The sequence below is a fragment of the Anthonomus grandis genome, chromosome 3 (genome assembly GCF_022605725.1).
Source record: "Anthonomus grandis grandis chromosome 3, icAntGran1.3, whole genome shotgun sequence".
Lineage (NCBI taxonomy): Eukaryota > Metazoa > Arthropoda > Insecta > Coleoptera > Curculionidae > Anthonomus > Anthonomus grandis.
The window spans coordinates 4,249,811-4,274,511 of record NC_065548.1 but is presented as its reverse complement, the minus strand read 5'-3'; the positions used below and the strand labels follow the sequence as shown (position 1 = coordinate 4,274,511).

Here is a 24,701-nt window from a genome sequence, read left to right as displayed (position 1 = left end):
AAAACTACTAATAAACCATTTTGAAGATAGAAGTACCATTATTTTCTTCCGTACTACTACTTTCCTCATCCAAGTTCTTCAAAAGATTCATGCTGCTCTGATTGAATATTTGAAGCTAAAAGAATACAAAAAAATATAGAATACAAACGCAGTAAAATATTTGCCACAACGCCCTACGTTTTTATGATTTTTTGAAATTAGTTATTTATTAACTCATTTATAATATATGTTACTTACTAGATAATAAGTTATTTTCCGTTTCTTGACAAAAGTGATTCTGCTGTTCACCTTGATCGTCATCGGATTCTTCATCTGAACTTTGCAAATCCCTCACCTTCATCTTCATCCTCAGCATAAAGAGCTTCTTCCAATTCGCGATCAGTCAAATATCTTCCACTCATATCAAAATGAAACAGCTAGAAACTATAAAAAAACTGTATCAGCACTGAACTACACAACTGTAACGATACTACTGGTAAAAAGTCCCCAGACGCGGGCACATCGGTATTTTTACAAAGGCGTAGGCATGTGGATTGTACTATGCATTATAAAAACGTACGCCGAAGGTTAAACATTTTACCATTACCAACAAATGTTATGTATATGGGTTAAAAAAATACACAGTTTAAAAGTCCTAAAAGATTTTTGGATAGAAATTAAAAACAGCTAAGGAATGCTAAAAAAAAATAGGTTCTCTCCGTTCCAGATGCGACTGTTAATCGAAGTTGTTTTGAAAATGCAATTAACTGAATTTCTAGTCAAAAAATGTATATTATTCTTACCTCTATTGGATATACGACTTGTTTTAGATATAGCATGAAAACGGTTAATTTGTGTATGAAATCCGTTATAACGTAAGAATTTCCATACAAAGAGGGAAAATGCTTGCAGCTTTTCCTATGAAAATGCAGACGTGAGCAATAATTAGAAAAATCTTTACACACACTTGATACACAGGCACGGTATTATTACATTTAGTTAAAAATGCCACAAGAGTTTACATAATCCTACAAGTATGTACCAGAATTTTCCGGTAGCCATGGATTTATTTTTTAAATATATTTTATATCTGAAATTGCTACAATAAATTCTGGAAATTAAAAACTATGCCAAACCTGCTGTCCAAATTGCTATGGATCTAGCTCGATTAAATTCCCGCCAAATTGAATTTAAATCTCTGAATCGTCCTGTTATTAATAAAGGATCTAATATGAAGATTATATTGGTCAATTAGATGAAGATTCGATTAAACTGAACGGAAAATGCAAATATGGCAAGATTTGAATATAAAGCAGGAGATAAAATTGGGATGTGACTCGACCTTTATTTTTTTTTAAACATAAATGTAAAAAAAAATAATTAAAATACTTTACCTGCATTTTTTATATTGTACAGGTTGATAGTATATATACAGACATTTCAAAGGCCTTTGATAGGGTTGACCAGGATCATCGGTTTAGGAAGGCCAAATAATTATATTTCTAATAGTAATAAAGTATCACAGGCCTTTTTTAACTTGTTGATAGTAGATTTGAGTAATATAATTGTTGATTGTTATTTAGGCATCCATCTGATGATTCATATTATAGCTATCAGATTTTAAATATTCGAAATTTATATAGGCACAATGCTTTGAACTATATTATAAAAAATAAGTAACCCTACAGAGGCTACCTATATATCAAGAGCAAAATCTCCCTATTCCTTTTATCAAAAATTCCTTATGTCAGAGATTTGTAACATTGATAGACCTGTGCTTTTTAATAGACTTCCTGCTTCAATTAAGAACACTCTGCATGAAAGAAGAAAATTCAAAAATATTACAAAAGACGTTTAGAAAACCCTGAATACTTTAGAGACTTGTTAAACTAAAATTTAAAGAAATAAAATGCCTTACATTTTTATTTTATCAGTGTTATTTCAATTATTGTTTTGTTTCTCATAATTATGCAATGCTTCTCGCGTTCTCGCCGCCTTTGTCTTTTCGTCGCCATCACCTCCGTCATAACTTATAAATATCTATTAAATATCTAATTATATAATATTAATAAGATATGGTTATTTTAATATTATGTTAATAGTTAATTAGCTTAAGCTGCAAAATTTCTATTGAAGGACAGTTAAGCACACAAGTTTTTAACTTAGGCCTAACCCTCCTAAATATTATTTATGTATATGTAAAAGCTATTTTGAATAAAGTTTGATTTGATTCAAAACAACTTGCTTTTGCTGATGATTTTAAAGTGCAAAAACCCATATCTTGATGCTGAGCTACTTTAATTAGATTTAAATAATGTCGCTGAGTGGTGTAATAGCAATCGTCTGAAACTTTAAAGGAATGTGTATGTAGTTCGTTTGATCGTTTTAATAAAATTATTAATTATCAATAGCCAGTCAACAATGTAATGAACTTATATCACTTGATGCAGTTAAATATTTAGGTTCGAAGCTAACTTTTTTACTACACATTTTGGATATCATTAACTAGAGTATACATAGTCATGGATTTATCAACAGAAATAGCCTACATCTCTTACCTCACTGTTTCGAATTTCTTTATAGCGTTTTGGTTCGTTTCTTGCTTGAATATGCGTCTATAATTTGATCTTTTTAATATAATTATCATATATATTCATTTATTTATTTATAAATAAGGCTCTGTAAAAGGCAGACATAGCTGCGAAATTACTAGAGATAATCACAGTAGGTTACTAAAGAAAAAAACTATGCTAGTAAACAAGTTCAACAAATTTTCTACAAATAAAATTTGTTTTAAAAGGAGTCAGAACTAACCAAATACAAATGCAAAAGTAGCTCAATTCCTAATCTTACGTAAAGGACACTTTACAAAACTAATAAATAAATCAATACTTGGATATAACTTATTAATGTGCATCTAATTATTGGAGAATTGGATAAATAGTTGGAACTATATTTGGATACAATAAAAGTAAGTCGTTGTTGTTCCAAAATAGTGTTAAATTATGTACAGCTTTTTAAACAAAAATAAAATCAAAGTTTCATTATAACTTACAAAGTGCTGTTGTCTATTAAATCTATGATTTCACTTATTTATAAATTTGCGCTGGACACTCTCAAGTCGATCAATATACTTAAAATACGTGGGGTTACAGATCAAGATTGGGTCGTACAAGGGTATGGAACAATGTTATTAGAAATTCGACGTTGCTGAATCCCTTCGTTACTCAAAAAATAATAGCAAGATTTCTAAGAGCCTTTTATACAACGAATTTAATATGACTTTCAAATACAATCCTAGAATCCAACACTATACCCAGATCCTTTACACAGTCAAGAAATATTAACGTCAAGATTTTCCATTCTAGAGAACAAAATACAATTGCATTTTTCTGGTTTAATAAATAGACAGTTTAAAGAACAGAAGATTCTTTAGATCTCTTGCTTATAGAGCTAAAGTTAATATTTTTCGTAATTACCACATCCACTAGAATGCTATCAGTATCCAGTTTTATATCCCTAATCTTCAAATGTGACAAGATCATTCTAACTCTTTAACATTTTATAAGATTTTAAATTGTTCACATTATTGCCTTTCTATAATCTTATGAAGATATTCATAAGATTGATCATTTTTAATCTATTCAGATCAAAAATGATCGATCTTAGATTGTAACCTACATTCCTTTGATAGTATTTAGTTATTTTTGTGTGAAGGTTTTAATTTTGTTAATGATGATTATGTGTTCTTATTTAGGCTTCTGAGGTTTTAGCTTGACGTATATTTCTATGTTGTACATTTAAATAAATAAATAAACAAACAAACTTTAAAGTAGGCAATTTTACACGAAATTTTAAATACTTAGGTCGCCCATGTGAAAGCAGAAAGGGACATTCTAGCGGAAGCCGATAACGAGTGGGTAGTAAAACTGTATTACTCGTTTCAAGATAGCGACGTCCTTTACTTTGTCATGGATTACATACCGGGGGGCGACCTTATGTCTTTGTTAATCAAAAAGGGGATATTCCCGGAAAGTTTAGCGAGGCATGTATAAATGCATTCACATTTTGAATTATTTTACTAAATAAACGTGTAATTTTTTTTTTAACAGGTTTTATATAGCGGAACTAACTTGCGCGGTGGAGAGTGTACATCGGATGGGTTTTATTCATAGGGACATTAAACCGGACAATATTTTAATAGATAAGGATGGCCATATTAAATTGACCGACTTCGGGCTTTGCACAGGATTCCGGTGGACCCACAACTCCAAGTATTATCAGCCAAACGGTAAGATTCGAAGTTCTTCCTTTCTTTTCTTGTTCCTTTTACTCTCTCTTTCTTTCTTGGGAATTTTATTTGTTTAGATTTAGCTGTAATTATTGATTAATTTATATTCTAGTTTAGTTAAAGAGCTTTTCTTTGCATATTTTGCAACCCCTGTTAAGTTTGAATAAACTTTATAAGTTCATAAAGGCATACATTAAACTAAAAGCAATAGGTAATAACTACGCAGGTAAAATGTACCTGAGTAGGTATTTTTTAGTCACTTCGGTCCGTAGATTTTTGCTATTTATGTAAAAAATAATAATTAGTGCGTAAAGTGTTATTTTAGTAAGTTCTAATCATGAGACGCCACTAAAAAGCACCCGATTCCCGTCACCATTCGGCTATCTCCGACTGTTCCATTCGGATATTTAAATATTATGTAAATGGCGGGCAACCAACAAAAGAGCAATGTTTGCTGCTATAGAAGCAACGGTTTCTGGCAATAAGAATAAGTAATGTAAATAATAATTTAATTAAAATAAAAAATAGCGTTTCTGGAATAATAATAATTATTGATTCTTTAAATAAATTAAATATAAATAAAGGATGCAAACAAGAAAATTGAATTATTAATTTTATACATAATACCCTAATGTAAGTATCAAAAAAATGCAGTTTGGTTGAACGATCCAATGGAATAGAAATTGAATTTTTTTTTTTGAATAAATATTTTTAAAAATTTCTTTGGGCGGACATGGATTTATTTGATTTTGGATATTATTTAAAATTACTATAGTTTATTTTTGAGAAAGTGTTATTTGAAAAATTTATTTTTCTACTACCTTATAAGAAAATTTTTAATTTTATTTCCCTGCATAGTTAAATTTTTTTATTTGACTATATCTTGCTTATTATTTTTTATGAAATTAATTTTTTACATTACATTGTGCTTATTAATAAGAATGAAAGTAGAAAATGAAGTACTATAGGAGCAGTGTCATTTCCTCACTGTCGATGCTTTTGCTGGATCAAACTTCACCCACTTAAGGAAATTATGCACTTTGCTCCCTTTTGTTATACAAATAATTATTTTTTTAAGTTCTCTATATGTGGACATATCAAAAGGAAAAGCCCAACTTAAACAATAGGGTATTGTATATTTAGAAAAAATAAATAAATGGAAAACATAATTTATAAAATATTGTAGTATTGTACTTTAATTTTAATCTTAAATATATAAATGTTATTAATCTTTTTGAAATAAGTACCTATTTTTTTAAATAACTTTTATACCTAGGTAGAGAGGTAATTTTGGTAAGTGAAAACACAATGGATTTAATTAGTTATACTGTTATATAAATGTATCATATATTAAATAGTTTTATTTTATAAATGCTGCAAAGACATGTATGACTGATTTGAAAATAAACTTAATTATTTTATGCTAAAATACTAATTTACAATTCGCAGTTTCGATTAATACTCATAAGAAGAAACTGCAAGAAACTTATGAGATAGGTAATGTTTTTTTCAAATATTTGCCTAAAACTTACATAAAAAATTATAGTACACATATACATACATATATAGTTAAACCTATAAAAATATACCTACTATTATATAAAAAAAATACTGATAAATAGAAAAAAATATACAATGAATTATTTTTATTTACTGCTCCTTCTTCTTCTTTGATGGAAAATAAACTTGTTTGTCCATTTTTCGTTTACTTGCATTTGTCTTATTTATCTGTTCCATCATTGATGTCAGTTGTCTCATGCACCTAGACGTTTACAGGTATATGTTAATATATCTTATATAATTTTATAAAAAGATAACTTACTTATCATAAGTTTCACATATTCATTTAAAGATCTTAAAAAGTTTGATACACTTTCAATTTCAATTTCTAGACTATGGCTAGCTTCAATATTATTGAAAGAACATTCCTCAAGGAGTTCACCTAAAACAGAATCGCTTCCCTTCCTTTGCTCACACACCATAATGAACAATTGAAATTGCTACAAATTACCTCTAAAATCGCTTCGATTGCAACAATATACTTTTTCAATCTTGTCTTCATTTTTCCTTGTGCGAACAAGTGCATAGTTTGTGCTTATTTTATGCTCTCTTAACCATTCCTCAAATCTTTCTTCGCTGGAAAAATGGAAAGTTGAGGACTCTATTTTGATATTATGCCTTAACCTGTAAATGAGCTTCAAGTCTTTGATAAGTCTCACAAGAATACTTAGTCTCTTTGCATAAGGGACAAGAAATGTGTGACTTTGGGTTATCTAGGAGCTGCTGCTTATGAATAACTTTAATATGTTTGTTCTTAGCTGAAATGGAAGAAAACATTTTACTGCATAAGTGGCACAAATTTTTGTTGATAGTTTGGTCCTGATTCTGATAGTTTTGAGTAGGGCCGTCCATCTTTACAGCTAAAATCGCTGAATTGGAATTAATACAGCTTTTCAGGTATTATTTTAAAACACTATAAGCAACAATATGGTCAATATTTCACAAAGAAACAAGTTCAGTATAATCGCAATAATTGATCAAATTAGTTGGAGCTTTTTTACGAAAGTAAACAACTAACAAACGCGGGAACATTCGTGTCGTTATTCTTGTCATTCACGTTAAACGACCGAATTTTTCTCCGAACATACACGATCACCGCCGGGAATCGGGTGCTTTTTAGTGGCGTCTCTAATCATGGGAAGAAACACTGCTAACTCATCAACCAGCCAGGTTAGTCAAAATTCCGATATACATAAACTGAATGAACGGATGGAACAAATAGGTTACAGGTTACAACCCAGTTACAGATTGAAGTAAACAATTTCAAGAAAAATTTCAAATCAAGAGCTACGTCGACGTCTACCTCAAAGGATAATCTTGAATCTATGGCAATCTATTATATTATGAGTTATTAATAAGATTTCTAACTTATAAAGGTCAGTCTTAGAATACCTAAATACAATTCGCCAAGATATAACCCAATTGGAAAACCAAATGTCAAAACCCGCTAAGTTAGCCAATGGAAATACGTTTGGTTATCGGTTGAGCAGGAAAGACCAGAAACAAAACATAAAAGTGGCGATTTCGTTTTGTTAGAGATTAATATACGACAAATTTTTAATGGTAAACGGTCGCTAAAAAGTACAAAAATTATGTTTTCATAACTGATTACTCTTCCCCAACTGAGTGTATCTTAAAAAGTCCAGGTTCAATTTAAAAACTCCTGTTGGACCAAAGGTGTGTCAGGTGTTACATGAAGGTGTCAAAGTGCTAATGTGTTCGGAGTCTTTTTACTTTATTATAGTAAATTCTAAAGACATAAAGCAGAGATAACCCTAATTGCATCATATGTATCTGTCATCAACACTTGTTTTTTATGAATATGTATATGGCATGTGGCATACATGGGGGTATAAAATTAACGATTAATTTTTCTACTTTACTTATAAAATTAAAAACTATACTTCAAGAGCTTCTCTTTATTCCGATTGATGATTATTCTTGTTATTGTTAATATTATTATTGCACTCACATATTATGTGCTACTTCAGGTATATTATATATCTGAGACTTATTATTAGTTTACCCACATTATTTTCTAAACTATATTATAATCGCCATTATGTTTATGATAGAAAGAATATTTAGGTTATTTATTTCTTTATAGTAGCAACATTATAGCTAGAGTTTAGTGCAACAGAATGTGCTGTAGTTAATCAAATGGAACAATGGCTTCGACGTGAATTTTGCTGTTGTGCATCTAAACATTCGTTTAATAAAAACTGGATTTGATGAATTTCCTAATTATGTTCTTGATTATCACTTTGAACTTTGGGATGTCAGAAACCTGATTAACCCCAAAATAGTACAATATTAGTTTTGGAATTCCTGGATACAAGTTTATCAGAAGGGATCGTATTAAAGAGTTGGAGGCGTAGGAATTGACATAAAAAATTAATTTAAATTTGAAAATGTCATCTTTAACGCAAATTCTGATGACTTCCAGTATTTAGGCATTAAATAATTTAATTTTATTGACTGGTTGGAGGAATTATTTGGCCTTTTCTTGGTTTTTTTATAATCAGGTTAGCTTTGTTGGAGACCTTAAAATTGATTTTTTAAAGCAGTACTCATCTAAAACTAAACTTGAAAGACTACTTGAAATATGTTATTCAAAGCAGGTAGGCCAACCCAACCCACTTGAATTAACCTTAATACAGATAGTCCGATTGATATCATCATAACAAATCAGGATCTTTAGACATTTTTCATGATACCTCGGATCACAACATAGTATTTTCGGTATTAAATTTTCCAAAGTTGTGTGCAATTTTGTTAAACGTATCCAATATAGAAACTACGATAATATAGATCTTAATCAGTTCCACCTCAAATATATTATACTCAAGATATTGATAAAAAAAATTGACATATTTAATAAAAGTATACTGTTTTTAGTAAATAAACATCGTGGATTACAAATAATATTAAACTTCTTATGTAGGAAACGTATAAGGGTCACCGTAAATATATGAAAGAGAAAACTCAAGCACGCCTTTAATACTATAGGCAACTTAGCAATTACACATAAAAAACAATAACATATTTCAACTTAATGTCTCGAAAATATGGGAGAGAATTTTGGAATGCTGCAAACTTTAATTATAAAAAGAGTTCTGAATTACCTGATAGGTTTTCAGATGCAACAGCTCTCAGTAATTTCTTCACTAGTCTAAATAATACTTTTAGTCAGTTTTTACCTTGGAAACAAAGAAACGACAGTCAACGCGAGTCAGGTTAGAGTTTTTGACATTGCAAATAAAAGTGTGTTCCTGAATTCCGTTACAATATGTTGCAGGTATGAAATTTTGCATAAGTCATTCTATGTGATATCAATATGCCGATGATTTGCAATTGTTTACCGCATTTATACGTTAAAACTTTCTTTTAGTAGAGGAGCAATTCAATAATATTCTTGAGAATATATAGAGCTTTTCCACGGATCATAATTTAAAATTAAATACATCTGAATCATCGGTAATTTTTTTAGGTGGCGCACACAGGCGAAAATCGGGGAAAAGCCGGCCATAAATAGTAGTAGTGCTGATATGAACCACAAACATATTTAATCATAAGAAAATGTTAAAACTAAGATAACACGTTCATTTTAAACATTTTTTTAAATCCCCCCCGCCCTTCTTGGGTTCATTTATTGCATTACATAGGCGCTGCGTAAGTACGCATTTCCTTAAAAAAATTTCAGAATGTTATTATTTCAACAATTTTTCAGTTAAGAGTTTAAAATTCATAATACGGAAAATTTTTGAAATAAAATTCAAAATGTTGAGACTTTTGATAATATAAGTACCTGAGTTTAATAAAATTTCTTATTATAAATTACTAAATAAAGTTGTGATTTGTTTGTTTTTGTGCTATTTAATTTTATAAGTAACCTTTGCTTTGTGTGTAAAAATAAGCAATTAAAATACATGTTAAGAGTAATATATTTAAGTATGTAAAGTATATACAGAGCTTACTTAGCAATAACTTTGTAATAGTAGTAAAGCCTAACCTATCTTAATAATAATTAAAATCAATCAATATCTTCACTATCACTTTCATCAGCAGAAATTGTTGGTTCATCAAAAAATGCCAAAACTTCTAAAGGGTACTGTTTAAGCTTTTTAGCAGATGATTTTTTCATATTGGAGATTAAAGGATCAGAAGATATTAAGAGATTACAAAATATATCTTCCATGTTTTGTTTTCTTGAAAACTTCCGTGCATGAAATTCTCTGAATCTTTTAATATCTTTATTTCTTGATTCCTGGGCTTCTTCGCCAAGTTGCCCAATTGGAACCAAAAAATATGATATTATATCAGAACTGTGCATTAAGATTTTATGCACGGAAGTTGGCATATTGTACCACGGATACAATTCTACAATTTTTCTGGCCGTATCATGACAGTAATCCTTAAAACTATCGATTTTAATATGAGAACCACTAGAAATTGTTAATAAAATTACTCTGAATCTAAATATCAAATCTTGATTAATGCCTGTAATTTCCGAAGCTTTAGCAGCATTCTCAAAAAAACGGCGAGCAGTGTTGCCGTCATTAGTACTTATTAGTACCGACCAAAACCAGGTTTTGGTCGGTCAACCAATAGTCCCATTTCTTTAAAAAATAAGTCTTGGATTCGTTTTTTGGCATTTGCAAGTTTGTCTTTGTTTTCCTGGCCTCGCGCTTGCCATTGCTTAAATTCCATCTTATAAGATAGATGCAGCAAACACTCAAAAAAACGAATCCAAGCATGTAAAGATGACAAACCAAATTGAAATCTAGATTCGTCAGCAATTTTCTGTTTTAAAACCTTATCGATATTGTTAAAATCTTTCGATGTTAGATTACACAAATAGCATCTCTGAGTTGAAGTATTTTCAGTAACAGCATTACACAATTTGCCATCTATCATTGTAAAATATAAAATGTGTTTTAAAAATACATTGTTTCCTTGAATATCAAGCTTTGTTGGTTGCAAATCTGAAATTTGTTGGTCAAAATATTGCTTTTCTCTCGCTGATAACTCTGTTTTTTCATGCCTAAACTGGACTCTAAGAGGTTTACAGAATCGTGTGGAGGAAGTTCTGGGATTTTCCCAGATTACAAACTTTTGATTTCGGATCACCGTTAATGAGCTGAATTGGTACCATTGATGTTAAAAAGATATTAGCATCTGAAATATTGGACTCTGCAAACTGCTGTTTGTATTGATTCATCCCAGAACTCCCGTCACACCCCCATTTGCAAATTAAATTTAAATTATTATATTTTTCTTGGTTTAAAGAATTTAAAACTTCTTTTAGGGACTCAAATAACCTTAAAGATGAATGATCCAGCAAACTTTGAAGAGGCACTTCAGCAACATCCTCAGAAATGTCTAGGTTTTCTGGGAAGCACCTTTTTTTGCGGCAGTTATTGACTCATAATTAGGATAAAGAGTTGACCTATGGCTTTTTGCCGAATTTCTTATAAGATTGTATTGAAATTTTGTCAATTTAGCCTCTACAAAAAGCGATAAGGCTTCGTCCGCTGAAAATGGTATTTCACATTCTTTTTCAAGAGATTTTTTATATTTTGATGCACGGGTTGGTGATGAGAATGCAACATTTTTTAACACATCTGCTTTATCCAGTTTACCTTCGGACCTAAACTTCATTTGAGCAGCAAATGTTCGATCTGCTCGCATCTGTTCAGTTCTTCTTCTTTTTGATCGGTCACTTAAATCTAAAAATCCAGTGAATGGCCTCCCTCTACTCAATAGAGTTGTATCCTGCATTTCGGCTGGTTGAGCTTCATTCATTGCAGAAGAAAATTCCAACTCAATATTTAACCAATCTCGATTTTTATTTTCAAATGCAGTTTTATTTCTTGATGCCGATGACCATTTTGTGTCATATTTCTCGATGAATTTATATATGACTTTTGAAGACTCTTCTGACAAGCGTTCAACTCGTATGGTAGAGGTCACTTTTTCTGCCAAATAACGGCACTGCTCCATTCTTTTCTTGGACTGACAAATTCCTAACCAACTGACAAAGTTGGCTTCTTTTAAACCAAGCAGATTTTGTTGCTGTCCCTGAAATAATAAGTAATTTTGTTAATTATTTTTCATAAGATTTTGCCATATAAAATTGGTTGCCATAATGAATTTTAAACCCATATGGCAATTTTTTTATTTCTATATTAAATTTTCTATTAAATGATGTTTTATTTTATAAAAATTAATTTATTCTTTAAGTTAGTAGCAGAAAATTATTTCTTGCATTTTGGACCTACAATAGCATTTTATACGAATTTGGACCCGGACTACAAATCTTTAAAAATATTTTTTCGTCAAGATCGCAAATTATCGCAGCAACTTAAGATTGGATCTTACAAAGGACTTATTAAGCAATAATTTAAAACTAATTTAAATTCGGGAAATTACGCGAAATCATACTTTTAGTTTAGCAGAAGATCAGAAATTTAAATTATTTAAAAAAATTAACTGTTAACTTTTCAAAAAATCAGTAATGAAAAAAAGTAAAGAAATATTTTTAATTAATATAATTTTTAATATTCTACTTACCACTAGCAATAGGCTCCATTGCTGCTTTACAAAATTTTCACCCACACTTTGCCGAAAAACTAAATTTAAATTACTACTTTTTACAGGCGCTTTTGAATCACAATGAAATAGTCTCCACGAACATCAACTTTCAACTAAAATATTTCTGCAAGTGACAAGACGAAAAACAAAAGGGTAATTGTTTATTATACCCAGGTAACTAGATAATTGAATTATACTCAGAATAGGCCTTAATTGGGAAGTTGGTATTTCCGATTTATGGCCGGCTTTTCCCCGAATTTCGCCTGTGTGTGGCGGGAGAAACGCGCATAAAATTTCTTGCAATTTTCACTCCAATTTACCGGTAGTTCAATAGGTGAAAAACTCAGGACTATACCTTGATTGTGGTACTTCATTTCACACGCACATAAACTCACAATTGCCGACATGCGTCTAAGAAAAATTATTTACTTTCTAAGATAATGTTTTATGACTTCTGACTGATGTTTGACTACTGCTATATTCTTGATTCTTATTCACTTACTGAAGATTTTGCCTATCCAAAACAAAGGCTTCAGAACTGCCGTATGCGCTTTTCATACCAAGTTCCTTTTAGAAATCATGTGTCCTTACCTAAATAATCATATCAAATGTATACTTTTGTTTATAAAGTTATAAAAACTGGACAACCATTATATTTAGCTGAAAATGACAAAAATTATCTGCATCCGCACAACACTAGATTAATAAATTTACTTAGACATGTGCAATCTAAATAATAATTTAGTAACAAACATTATTTTTTCCGATGAAGCCACGTTCTGTTTGGATGGTAGTGTGAACAGACAAAATTGTCGTTATTGGGCAACAGAAAATCCGCATTTGATGATGGAGGTAAACACCCAGTACCCTCAAAAACTAAATGTGTGGTGTGGAATAGTGCGCGGAAGAGTAATAGGTCCCTTTTTCTTTGAACAGACTTTAACGGGACAAGTGTATCTCGATTTTCTTCAATTTGAATTAGTTCTTTGAATTTGACCCAGACTATCCTGACGAAGAACTAATTTTCCAGCAAGATGGCGCTCCTCCGCACTACGCTGCCACTGTGCGTACATTTTTGGATGAAACCTTTCCCAATCGGTGGATAGGAAGGAGAGGACCCATCGAATGGCCTGCTAGGTCGCCTGACCTAATACCAATAGACTTTTTTTTGTGGGGATACCTCAAGTCGAAGGTATTTGTTAATAGGCCAAATAATCTAGACGACTTGAAAGAGAGAATTATCAGAGAAGTGCGCGCCATAACTCCGGAAATGATTGAAAATGTGCAGCGAGACTTTATTGATCGCCTTGGATATTGTCAAGCCGTGAATGGCAACCATTTTGAATATTTAACTTAATTTTTGTTCTTTTTTTATTTGTTACATGAATCGTCTTTTTTTCGATAACTGTTGACTTTCGGTATAGGACATGATGCATGAAACATACATAGAATTCCACGCGAAATTCAAAGATGAAATAAAAAAAGGTGCTTTCATTTGAAAAAAAAGAAGTTGATGGTCGTAATTTATTTTTGAGCAACCCTGTATATATAAATATAAACTTGTAATATAAACAATGTAATATATAAACTTCACGTACAAAAATGCGCAACTTGAAATAAAAATCGACGGGTCCGACCGTTTATTTTTCGAACACACCCCTGAATTATAAATGAATTTAGACATAACTTTTGGGATGCACTGTATATACAATTACATGTTCAAATGCTCAAAAAAAAATATCTTGTAATAAAAAACATATAAATATACTGAATATAAATAATTCTAAATTATATGATGAATGAATTTATTTTCAATTTGAATTTGAAGTTCAATTATTCAATTATATTGACCCTCATAATATAATGTTGCCACGACATTTCCTTTAATTTAACTTTCACACCGTTTCCTTATAGCAGACCATAGTAGACAAGACTCGATGGACCCGATAGACGACATAAACGAGCAGTGCAAGTGCGCCAAACCTTTAGAGCGAAGAAAAAACCGCGAGAGACGATGTTTGGCGCATTCGTTGGTCGGCACGCCGAACTACATCGCACCGGAGGTGCTGCAACGGACGGGATACACGCACGTGTGCGATTGGTGGAGCGTCGGGGTGATTTTGTACGAGATGTTGGTCGGTCAGCCGCCCTTTTTGGCCAACACCCCCGCGGAAACTCAATATAAGGTGACGCACTTTGAGTAGTTCACTTAAACATGTACCTTTGATTTTTTGACCGCAACGAAACCCTATAATTATTTGTCAAGGGTCGGAATGAGACCCAAAATTATCATATTTGCCGGATTAGAAATTTAATATTTGCCTGGATGATAAAATATATTATGTAGGTACGATTCATGGCAAAAAGTGTAAATAAGAGAAAGTTTAGTCCGGATTAAAACGTGTGATATTAGGTCTGTAAGTATTGAAAAAAGAAACAGTGTTAACGAGAGTTCTGATGAACTTTTAGGTTATAAACTGGGAAACGACGTTACAAATACCAAAACAGGCGAATCTGACGAAAGAAGCGACCGATTTAATTTTGAAGTTGTGCTGCGGCGCCGACAAGAGACTGGGCAGGAACGCGAACGAAATTAAGAGCCATTCGTTCTTTAAGGAGATCGATTTTGATAAGGTGAGTTACTCGATTTATTTTCTTCTGAAATGGGTTTTACTAATGGAAAATCTTAATTTTTGGCGTAGTTTATTCAATTACATCATTATTTTAGTACCGAAAAAAGGAAAATTAATTTATTTATTTATTTATTAAGAATCCTGTGAATACAAATGTACCTACATAGATAATTAAAATCAGATAAAGTTAGATTAGTAAATAGCAAAGCATACACATAGAAAAACGAAATCCTGCATGGGGCACTACAATTTAGTACTAAAACAGGTGTAAAAGAAAATCACTCTATATACAGTATCAGACAAAATTAGAGCAACTTTTTAAATTATTGGGTCTAAGTAGCATGTCATGGTTTTTATGTTTTAAATTAATTGGCAAATAAAGTTTAATTTATATACAGGTAACATATAATATTTACATTTAATTTCTAATGCAATCATCTTTATATTATTAAAATACGTAATATTTTTTCCAAATTAAACTGTACGCAGAACTACAAAAATTAATATTTTATCCTAATGGCTTTATCGCATCTTTTCGGCATTGACGCAACCAGGTTGTTTATTGTGTCTTCATCTATGAAATTCCACGCTAAACGGACTTCTTCCAACAAATCATCAGCATTATGTAATTGTGATTGACGAACACGTTTTTCACTATTTCCCATAAATTTTCTATGAGATTTAGGTCTGGCGATTGCGGTGGCCACTTTAAAACATTAATTTCTTGCTTAGTATATTATGCTTTCCAATATATTAACATATTCGAACCTGCAAGGGGGGGGGGGCAGTTGCCCCCTCCTAGAGGCCTAGAGGTTAACGCTAAACCAGTCATCCGGCTAATTGAAACTATACTTTTGAAAACGTATATTTCGTAACTTATCACTTATTAATTTCTAATTTCACTTAATAATTAGGCTATTAGGAAACTTCAATCTAAGATAAGGCTTTACTATACCTATACATATTTACATTTCGGGGGCTCGAAGCGCTCGCAACTAAAAAGCGAATTGAAACGATTACGCTCACTTTGAGCCAAGAACCTACGGATACTACGGAAAACGTACGACTTTGCCAAAGACGCCCAGTATCTGAAAGAAAATTCAATAATTCCTGGTTGGAAATGTACTTACCATGGTTAGCATACTCCCGCCAACAAAAAGGAGCCTTCTGTAGATTCTGTACACTATTTCCACCTAATCTGAGCTCCGTTAGAGGTGTTTTAGGTTCGTTCATTATAAGGCCGTTTTGTAAGTTCAAAGATGTTCATAAATACTGCAGAAAACACGCAGATACTCACTTTCATAAGACGGCATTGGAAGCAGCTAAATCTTTTCTTGATAATGTGCCAGTAGATGTGCAAATTACCAAATGCTCTCAGGAAAGTCTTGAAAAAAACAGGAAAATTATAAGATCGATTATTTCCTGCATTGCGTTTTGCGGATCTCACGACCTAGCATTAAGGGGGGCAAGCTATGGTGATGGAATTCTGGAAGTATAAGATGCGAATTGACGCAGGAGACACTATTTTAAAAAACCATCTTGAGCATGGAAAGTAAAATACAAGTTATCGATCGGTTGACATCCAGAATGAGATTATCAGTATTTGTGGAGATGTTATTAAGGCCGATTGCATCAAAAATGTGAAGATATCGCAAGCATATAGCATTTTAGCACACGAAACAGCGGATATCTTTGGAAAGGAACAGCTCTTAGTTGGCATAAGATATTTTGCTGAGCTTACAGCGTTGGACGCTAAATCGATTGCCACGGCAATAAACGAATTCCTGACCAAAGAGGATCTCGATCCAGATAAATGCGTTGGTTTGGGATTCGATGGTTGTTCCACGATGTCTGGAAAAGAAGGTGGCGTTCAGGCTATTTTGCGTAAAAAATACAAGAAAGCACTATTTTTTCATTGCTCGTCACATAAACTCAACCTAGTAGTCAATGATCTGAAGGCTCTGCCGGAGATCCGAAATACAGTTGGGGCCATCAAAGATATCATTAAATTTTTTCGTGAATCGGTTCTAAGAAGAAAATTAATACCCAATATTTCCAAGCTGTGCGAAACAAGGTGGAGCGAGAAATACAAGAGCATCAGAGTTTTTAAAGAGAACTTTTGTGATATAATGGAGGCACTAGAAACCCTGTCTCGAGATGGCAATATTGCGACAAGGAAACATGCATATCAGCTCCATACTGCAGCTTCCAAAGTTTCGTTTATTTTTAGTCTTGAATTGATAGCCAAATATTCCGCTCTTTTAGAACCAACAGTAAACGTGCTCCAATCAGTCTCCTTGGATGCAGTTCAGGCATCACAGCATATTGGTCGTATTTTAAAACTGATCAAAAACCACCGTGAGAATCCCGAAAAAATAACAGAAGAAATTTTCAAAGATGCTTCTGTTATTGCGGAAAAAATTGGATTGGATATGAAATCAATACCGCGTGCTGCTGAAAGACAACAACACCGTAGCAACCACCCATCAAAAGGCCCCTCAGAATTTTGACGCAGGTCCATAACAATTCCTTATTTGGACTCAAATATAAATTCCCTAGAAATAAGGTTTTTTTGAAGCAAATAGACCATCATTTACTTTGTCAAAACTACATCCTGCGCAAATGAAAAACATTTCTTTGGAAGAACTTGAAGAGGCTTGCGAGGAATTTAAACATTTTTACGGTGTTACAAATATCCAGAATGAGATAGAGCTTTGGAAAAAAAATATAGGAGGAAAAACCAGAATCGGTCAAAATGAGTGTTGTGGACATCCTCAAGGAAACTGATGATTTCTTTCCTGAAATTAAGAAGGCTTTACAGATCCTTGTTGCATTACCTTGTACGACTTCTACAGTTGAAAGGTCATTTAGTAGCCTTAGGAGAATCAAAACCTGGTTGAGGAGCACTATGTCTGAAACTCGACTCAATGGCCTCGCTATGATGAGTGTACACAGGCAACACATTTTTAAATTTAACTTGGACGATTTTGTTAACGAAGTGACTAACCAATTCTCAAAGAACCCTAGAAGATTATGTTTCAATTGATTTTCATGTAAATATTTTGTTCGGTTTTTATTTTTTTTTTAATTATAATTTTTATTTTTTGTCTTTAGTTCTTTCATGCTGCCCCTCCCTAGCTTACCGGCTGGCGACGCCCTTGCGAACCTGTCCATTATGCCCCTAATTCTTTAAATAGGACCTATTCCATAAGTCGAAAACCAGCATGATATTGCCGCCACGATGTTTTACAGTAGTAGCAACGTACTTTGGGTCAAGCCTTTTTCCTGCAGAAAGTCTTACAAATTGTCTTGGGTCATTTGAAAATATAAGAAATTTAGATTCATCAGAAAAAAGGACCTTTTTCCAATCGTGTCCAGTTTTGATGAAACCTAGCAAGTAACATTATTGCGTCCCCATTTTGTCTCAGACAATAAGGGTTCTAATCTGAAATCCATCCAAAACGACGTTGAATAGTCCTGAAGACACCTTTACGTCACCGACTGCGGCTAAAATCTGAGTCAAAAACATTCCTGGATCATTTATACTCCTAAGTCGTTTAATGTACCTGTCAAAGTTTTTCGTGGTTTTTCTTGGTCGACCACCACCAATAACACCTCTACAAAAGGACAAAGCGCTCCAAAAAATTTTGCTCGTGACGTCACGCGTTTGGGCCACTTCGGGTTGATTTTCGGGTGAATTCAGCTATTGACGCTGCCGTTGTTCGTCCACAGAAGACTGCCTGCAACGCTGCCAGACTTTGCAGATTGCCGTGAACGATAGGATGCTCTATTACTATCTTAATATAATTAAATCTATATCGTTAACTGCTCTTACTTTACAATTTAGTTAAAAAAAGAGTGCATCCTTATTTCTCTTTTTATAATTTAAACTTCCAATTTCAAATTAAATCATTAAAATTATCTAATACCTTGCTACTTGCCAATAGGAGTTCTTTCTATATAAATCTGACAACGGCGCATCTACTAGTTGTGCCACCTGATAAAACGAGAGGTTAGGTTGTTTATATTTATGTTCTGTGGTTGCCGGTATTTCTGACGAGATCCGCAGTAAACATTAGCCCATTTTTGTGTTTTTATCTAAAATCGGAACTGTTTATTTCCGCGAAACGCGTATGTTATATTTATGTAAACTCTTCGCGTACTTTTAAATCGCAAAATCGTATTTTCGGACTAGAAAAATCCTCGGAAAACCCGGTTCTCCGGCGCACTGGCCGGGCGGCGCCGCGGTTTTATTTGTTTATATCAGACTTTAATACTTTAGTTCGTGTTTAATGTTTTTCTCCTATCCCTCCCTCGGCTTGTAGTTAATACCAGAGTTTAAATATGCCTCAAAAGTGTTGTATTCCGGGTTGTAACGGAAACTATAAAAACGGACCTAAAGACAGGTCTTCGGTTTTCTTAAGGATATAAATCTAAGGCGAAAATAGGTAAAAGCCATACACAGAGATGACTTTGAGCCCACAAACAACACCAAAGTATGTGAAGCTCATTTTCCTGAAGGTAGTACAATAAAGAGTACTCAAGTTCAAGATTCCAACACAGGTAAAATTTTTACAATATAATTACTAAAACCACGGCTAAAAGAAGACTGTACACCATCTATTTTTTTAAATTGCTCTATTTATTTGTCAAAAACTATAAAAATACGGCCAAGTAAAGATGAAAGGTTTAAAAATATTGACGAGTTGAATTTAGCAAAAGCCCTTGAATTAAGCAAAATTGACTTTGGCGAGCATGAGAAACAAAATAATTGTGACAGTTTTGAAGTTTGAGTTTATTGAAAAATTTTCTGCTTTTAAACCACCGAAAGATTGGTTTACTGCTCACAATGAGTCTCAAGACAGCAAAAAGCTAACAATTTTTAAAATTGAATACACACCTGGTCCATGCATTAATTGGGCAATTGTTTTTAATTTTAATTTAAATGTTGAAACTTTTTTATATAGCGAGCCAGTTTGTGTTTTAACATCAAAATTTAAAACTCCATATACTTCCCATAGTTTAGATGATTTATATGCAATACTTGAAGCAATAGACCTTACTATTATTACCCTGCCTTTGGAGGAAAATGTTACCAATAATGACAACCCCGACTGTGACTTAAATCCAAATACTGCTACCGAGACTGCTACCAATACCCTTGGCAATACAATTGTCAATCATGTCAAACCATCAAGTGATATAAATAAAATGAAACGTGTGTTCGATTTTGTGACAAACATACTAAAAAGTTTTAAAAACATTGAAGACAACAAAATAGAGCATGCTTTAGATTTTATTTGTGAACAATAATTTTGACTTCTATAATCTATACTATTAGTCCTCATGCGTACAAGTATTTAAGAGATTATGGATCCCTAATTTTACCACATTCTCAAACTATAATGGGTATTTGTAGCAAACACATGACCGAACCCCACATAGATGAAAAAAAAATGTTTTTAACTTATACCCGAAATGTGTTTAGTTTACTAAAGGATCATGAGAGATTTGTGACACTCCTTTGTGACACTCATATTGACCCTTACATGAACTATAAAGGCGGTAATATCACTGGAACATCAGTCAATAATAAGTCTCTAGCTTCCTCGGCATTTACTTTTATGATTACAAGTGTGTGTTCCAGCTTCAAGGAAGTAGTTCACATAGCTCCCATCTCCAAAATTACATTAGACATACTTCATAATTTTATTAAGACAATTAATGAAAATTTAGAGGAGATTGGGTACATAGTTTTTTGTGTTCTAAGTGATAATAATGCCATTAACGGGAAAGCCTTGAGTCATTTTTCAACTGCAGACCAACTTAGCATTGTTTATCCTCATCCCATAGATAATCAGAGACCATTATTTTACCTATTTGACACAGTTCACTTACTTAAATGTGTATTTAATAATTGGCTTAACTCTAAATCGGACCAAAAATTTTATTTTCCTGATTTTGACACTTCGAAGAAAAAATGTGCTTCTTTTTCTGCAATTAAAGAATTACATGAACTGGAGTATGATAAGCTTTTAAAGTCAATATATGTATTTATGTGTATAATAATAGCATTTTTTACTACTTGATGGTATAAAAAAATTATTATAAATACCTACCTAAATACATATGTTGAATTTTGGCGCAGATGTAGGGGAGTTGGGAGTCTGCATTTAATATTACACCATAATATTTAACCTGACATTCAATCAGAACTAAAACATACCTTTGAATGTTTCCTGAACTCTATTCTATTCCTAGCATTTTTTAAAATAAGCCAAATATTGAGATATTAGCATATGAAATCCCTTGGCTTTTAAAAATCGGTGGCCCACATCGATGACGTCCCAAGCACTAAGGCCTTGTCTTTGAGTGGGTGTTGCCACCACGCTTAAAGGCCGTAACCCTATCTTGGATTTGGTAATTTTAATTAGTTTTTCATACAAAGTCTTTTCGAACTCCAAATATAATTGATATCCATATTTGCTTTTTTTCCAGATATATCGGAATCAATCATTTTTTACATATTTTAAATAAAAACGAGACAACTGCACAGTTTCTCATACAATGCTAAAACTAGCCTGGTAAACAAACATATTTTTATAAAACATTTTGTAGGGAGTTCAATATAAACAGTTTATGCAAATATTTGAAAAGTTGTTTTAATTTTGTTGGATACTTTATATATCTATCTATACAAATACGTGTCAACCAGCAGTAACTTATTAACAAAAATCACTTATATGATACTTATACAAAAAAAAAATTATAATTATATACATAACGCAGGATACGAGAGCTGCATTTACAACAGTGCAACTAATATTCTACATTTTTGCATCAAAAACTGCTTAATCCTAATTGAAAAATCCGAATTTTTTTGATTTTTTCTAATTAAAGTTGGTAGTATATTCATTACGTTTGGCTCTATATAACTTGCAAATCTTTTTAAAATTGATTTTTTTTTTTTTTTAAAGGGCCTTCGACGACAGCCTGCACCGTACAAACCCCGAATCGACAACCCGACGGACACCTCGAATTTCGATCCGATCGATCCGGATCGATTGCGCTCGATGGACTCTTCGAATTCGAGCGATTTGAACGACAACTCGAAGCTCTATCACGGATTTTTCGAGTTTACATTCAGGTAAAAACCTTGTTTGTATGTTAACATAATATTTTAAGAAACATTAGGCTACTTCCAATTCGATACGGCCTAGGACATGATTTTTACATTTCAATGAAGGTAAAATATATCATTCCTTGGTTTATTTTATTAGATACGTGTTTTTTCTTTTAGGCAAAAAAAATATTTTTGGACCATTTTTGTTTCAGAAGTAAATATCGATGTTTTACGTCTGAAGCAATGCCTTTTTGTTCAAATGTGCATAACTTTGTCGAAAGTGCATGTATTTTGACGGTTGAATTTACGAAATGACCACAACGAATGACACTTTGCCACTATTGTATTGGCAATTTACCATTTCCCATAAAAAAAATGATTTCCATAAAAGACAGAAAATGCAATTTTTCTTCAAAATCCAATATTTCAACAAGTGTTTTTTTTTTTAATTTGTTTGCAATAAAGTGTACTGGTTAGACAAATTGCCAAATTTCCCTCGACCAAAACACTTCGTTTAAAAGTTATGATTTTTCTAAGAAAAAAGCGTTTTCTCTATACAGATTGGCGAATGGATCACTACACATATAAAGTGTAAAACCCGCATAGATTCGTAATTACAATTTTTTATGCTGTGCATTGCATACTCTTAATAAAAGAGAATGTAAACAGAAAATAAAACTCTAAATAATAAGCCTAACAAATTATTTATTTAAATAAAAGAGTTTGAGGTAAAATAGAATTGGCAGATTCAACAATTTTGTTTCTCAACTCCTCTAAATTCCTTGTTCTATTATTATGATGTTTATAAATAATCTCCTTAAGATAACCCCACAAATAAGTCATTTGCAGACAAATCGGGACATCTTCGAGGGCATTTAATATTGCCAGTCCCACTAATAAGGCGGCTAGGGAACGTATTTGTTAAAAATTCTTTTACTCTAACCGCAGTTTGGAAATTAAGCGAGAAGTGGTGTTGTCATTTATAATGCCTATGTGTAGTCTTCTATACTCCAACCTGTATATTGATCTCATATTATGTATTGCCAATTTTTCTAGTTATGATTATATTTAATGGTAGAAGATAGGAAGTAGAAGAAGACATATTGAAATGCAACTTACTTGTTAATAATGCCGCGCAATTATCTTGCATCAATAAACTGTCAAATTATACGAAGAAATTATGTTAATGTCTTTCATGATTTCTTACTTTCACCTTATCCATGAATATAATATACTTAATACCTAATATTATTGATAAGGAAGATAATTTTTTAAAGGAAGTCTTTTCTCCATAAAATAAATGACTTATCATCATTGGACTTAGTTTTTCTGATTAAAAACATAAATATTGACACAACAAAACATCGATATGATTATATACTTGCAGTTTTTACTTCAGAAACAGTATATCCTAGTAAAATGTTACAATTATGTTCAAAATTACTGACATATTATGAACGGAGGTTTCTCGAATTAAAAATATTGGTAACAAAGTTGTTTTACTAGGTCCCTGCCTTGGTCGGATTATTCTTGATCTAATCTATCTAATTAATCGATTTATATTCGTTTATATTTGTACTTATAGAACATTCTGTTAAAATTCTAGAAATAAGTAGAAGAATCTTATTGGGTATATACAGTTAGTCAAAATGAAACTCGTACACCCCTTACATTTTATTTATTTGTTTACAAAAATATATTTTTTACTTACATAAAAAAAAATAATAAATACATTTTATATGATGGACTTTGAGAGACAAAATAAAAGTAAAAATATATTTTTCACAAAAAGAAGTTTTAAGAAAAATGAGAAAATTAAATTTACATTCGATTTTACAACTCAAAATGAAACTCGTACACCATTAAAAATATACAGGAAAAAAAAACATAAAAAAGAGAATTATATTTTGTTGGTAGTCCTTTATTTTTTATAACATCTGCCAAACGATTGGGCATTGATCGCACCAATTTTTCACAATATTCGGGTGATATTTCTTCTTGAATCACTACTTTTAATTGCTCTTTGTTTGAAATTTCATGGTTTCTTATAGCAACTTTCAAATGTGACCATAAGTTTTCAATGACATTAATATCTGGACTTTGCGGTGGAGTTTCAAGTACTTTTAGACAGTTATGGAGCAACCAATTCTTTACTTAGTGTGCCTTATGCTTTGGATCATTGTCCTGGTAGATAATTTTTTTTCAATTCGGAATTTTCGTGCGCTTGCCTTTAAATTCTGCTTAAGTATGTCCAAATACATGTTCTGATCCATTACACCCTCTATAAAATGTAGATTTCCAGGACCTGTAGCTGACATACACCCCCAGACCATGACTGAACTACCTCCGTGCTTTACTGCGGCTCGTAGATTTTGTTCTTTGAGAGATTCATTGGGCTTTCTCCACACCCGTTGTTGTCCATCTGATCCGAAAATACAAAATTTACTCTCATCCGTAAAAATTACGTCCTTCCAAAATAAAAAATCTTTGTCCCTGTGTTCTTCAGCAAAGCTTAACCTCT

At 32.1% G+C, this 24,701-nt stretch overlaps 1 protein-coding gene across 4 annotated transcripts in view; it reads left to right on the top strand.

Annotated features, from left to right (window-relative positions):
- LOC126733762 (serine/threonine-protein kinase Warts) overlaps positions 1-24,701 on the top strand; it is a 73,237-nt gene that overhangs the window by 32,997 nt on the left and 15,539 nt on the right. For 2 of the 4 annotated variants that reach the window (XM_050437155.1, XM_050437156.1), the window contains exons 12-16: positions 3,846-4,024; positions 4,092-4,270; positions 14,339-14,610; positions 14,894-15,058; positions 22,035-22,204. In XM_050437155.1, coding sequence (XP_050293112.1) covers positions 3,846-4,024; positions 4,092-4,270; positions 14,339-14,610; positions 14,894-15,058; positions 22,035-22,204 — 965 coding nt within the window. Of the gene's footprint in view, positions 1-3,845; positions 4,025-4,091; positions 4,271-4,595; positions 4,769-14,338; positions 14,611-14,893; positions 15,059-22,034; positions 22,205-24,701 lie in introns of those variants that run through there. The other 2 variants (XM_050437157.1, XM_050437158.1) reach the window with 2 other exon arrangements.